This window comes from Acomys minous (genome assembly GCF_964271855.1).
Source record: "Acomys minous genome assembly, chromosome: 11".
NCBI classification, from domain to species: Eukaryota; Metazoa; Chordata; class Mammalia; order Rodentia; family Muridae; genus Acomys; species Acomys minous.
In genome coordinates, this window is record NC_140492.1 from 63,818,078 (window position 1) to 63,820,270 (window position 2,193).

The 2,193-nt window shown below is 41.1% G+C and overlaps 1 protein-coding gene across 1 annotated transcript; it reads left to right on the top strand.

Moving 5' to 3' along the window:
* The first annotated feature begins 270 nt into the window (after window positions 1-270).
* On the top strand, window positions 271-1,698 carry LOC311608572 (septin-2-like). Its single transcript, XM_084801116.1, is given in 2 exon segments — window positions 271-438; window positions 440-1,698. Coding segments are annotated over 2 exon segments (1,074 nt in total). The 5' UTR covers window positions 271-343; the 3' UTR covers window positions 1,419-1,698.
* The last annotated feature ends 495 nt before the right edge of the window (window positions 1,699-2,193 follow it).

The window sequence follows — 2,193 nt, forward strand, 5'->3', positions numbered from 1 at the left end:
GGGCTCCCTCCACTAAAAATATCATCACCATCAAAACCATCTGTCCCCAAAGCTGCAAGTGCTTCCACTGGAAAAAAAATCATCTCTCCAATTATTTTAAAGATAACAAACAACTCATGCCTTTAAACTTAAAAGAGGACAGCCTTCAGCCCTGACAGTAAGAGGGAAAACTGCTCCCATAGAGACTTTATAGGTACCTAGCATCTAAGAAGGCTCACACCTAAAACTCATCATAAAAGTAGATGACAAGGTGGGGCGGGGCAGGGCGGGGCAGGGCAGGTCCGTGATGGAGTCGGTTGAGTGATCTCCGGCGTGTTAGCAGATAGACTGAAAATCAAGAAAGATGTCTAAGCAACAACCAACTCAGTTTATAAATCCAGAAACTCCTGGCTATGTTGGATTTTCAAATCTTCCCAATCAAGTTCACCGAAAATCAGTGAAAAGGGGAGTTCACACTGATGGTTGTTGGTGAATCTGGTCTAGGAAAATCAACTCTCATAAACAGCTTATTCTTGACTGATCTCTACCTGGAAAGGATTATACCTGGAGCTGCAGAGAAAATTGAAAGAACTGTCCAGATTGAGGCTTCAACTGTTGAGATTGAAGAGTGGGACGTCAAGCTTCGGCTTACAGTAGTGGACACACCTGGCTATGGGGATGCCATCAACTGCAGGGATTGTTTCAAGACAATTATCTCCTACATTGATGAGCAGTTTGAACGCTATTTACATGATGAGAGTGGACTGAACAGACGGCACATCATTGATAACAGGGTACATTGTTGCTTCTACTTCATCTCACCTTTGGGACATGGACTGAAGCCCTTGGATGTTGCATTTATGAAAGCAATACACAATAAGGTGAATATTGTGCCTGTCATCACGAAAGCTGACACTCTAACTCTGAAGGAGCGTGAGCGGCCAAAGAAAAGGATTTTGGATGAAATTGAAGAGCATAACATCAAAATCTATCACTTACCTGATGCAGAATCAGATGAGGATGAAGACTTTAATGAGCAGACTAGACTCCTTAAGGCCAGTATCCCATTCTCTGTGGTTGGCTCCAATCAGTTGATTGAAGCCAAAGGCAAGAAGGTCAGAGGTCGACTCTACCCATGGGGTGTTGTGGAGGTGGAGAACCCAGAGCACAATGACTTCTTGAAGCTGAGAACAATGCTTATCACCCACATGCAGGACCTACAGGAAGTAACCCAAGACCTTCACTATGAAAACTTCCATTCTGAGAGGCTGAAGAGAGGTGGCAGGAAAGTGGAGAATGAGGACATGAATAAAGACCAGATCTTGCTTGAAAAGGAGGCTGAGCTCCGCTGCATGCAGGAGATGATTGCAAGGATGCAAGCGCAGATGCAGATGCAGGGTGGTGACAGTGACAGCAGGACACTCGGGCACCATGTGTGAGGTGGCATTTTATATTAGAAACACTCTTAGATTAAAAAGAAGTCTCCCTAATAAGTGCTACAGCATCAAGTTTCTTCACACCTGTGAAAGTGTGTCCATCCACATTTGAGATCTACGTCTGAGGATTTCAGTTTTCTTGCTTTTTTTTTTTTTTTTTTTTTTGGTTTTGATGTTTTACTTTAATTTTTTAATTTTTCTTAGTCTTTTGGTATGAAGTACTTTTAACATTTATATTTCATTGCTATATTTTATGTTTTATAAGGTAATCCCTGATTTTCTTCCTCCTTAACCACAAGTGTTAGAATTTATTTCTAAGACTCAGTCAACATGTATACTCTTACTAGTGAATTTCTTTGATTTAGCTGGCCTGACTAATCATTGACAAGTACTGATTTATATCAAGATACTTTTATTTGCTCAGAATGTTCCTGTGCGATGGACATGGTGTACATGTGACAGAGGTGGCTGTTCATACTTGGAGGCAGGATATATGCTGATTAGAATGAAGTCACATTGTTTATTTGTGCAGACCACCTAAAACTAATTGTGCTGCTGCAGTTAATACAGTTAATCCATCTGCACATTTACCTGTTAACCAGGAAGAACAGAGGGGAGTTACCTAATGAGATACACGTTTATACTTAGCTCTTAAAAAAACAAGATTTCAGGGTTGAATTTTAAGAGCTCTGGATTCTAGTGCCAGATAGTTTTCAACCCTCTTTGGAGAACTCACTACACAGACTTTATACTGTGGATTCTGACTATGCTGTGCTGT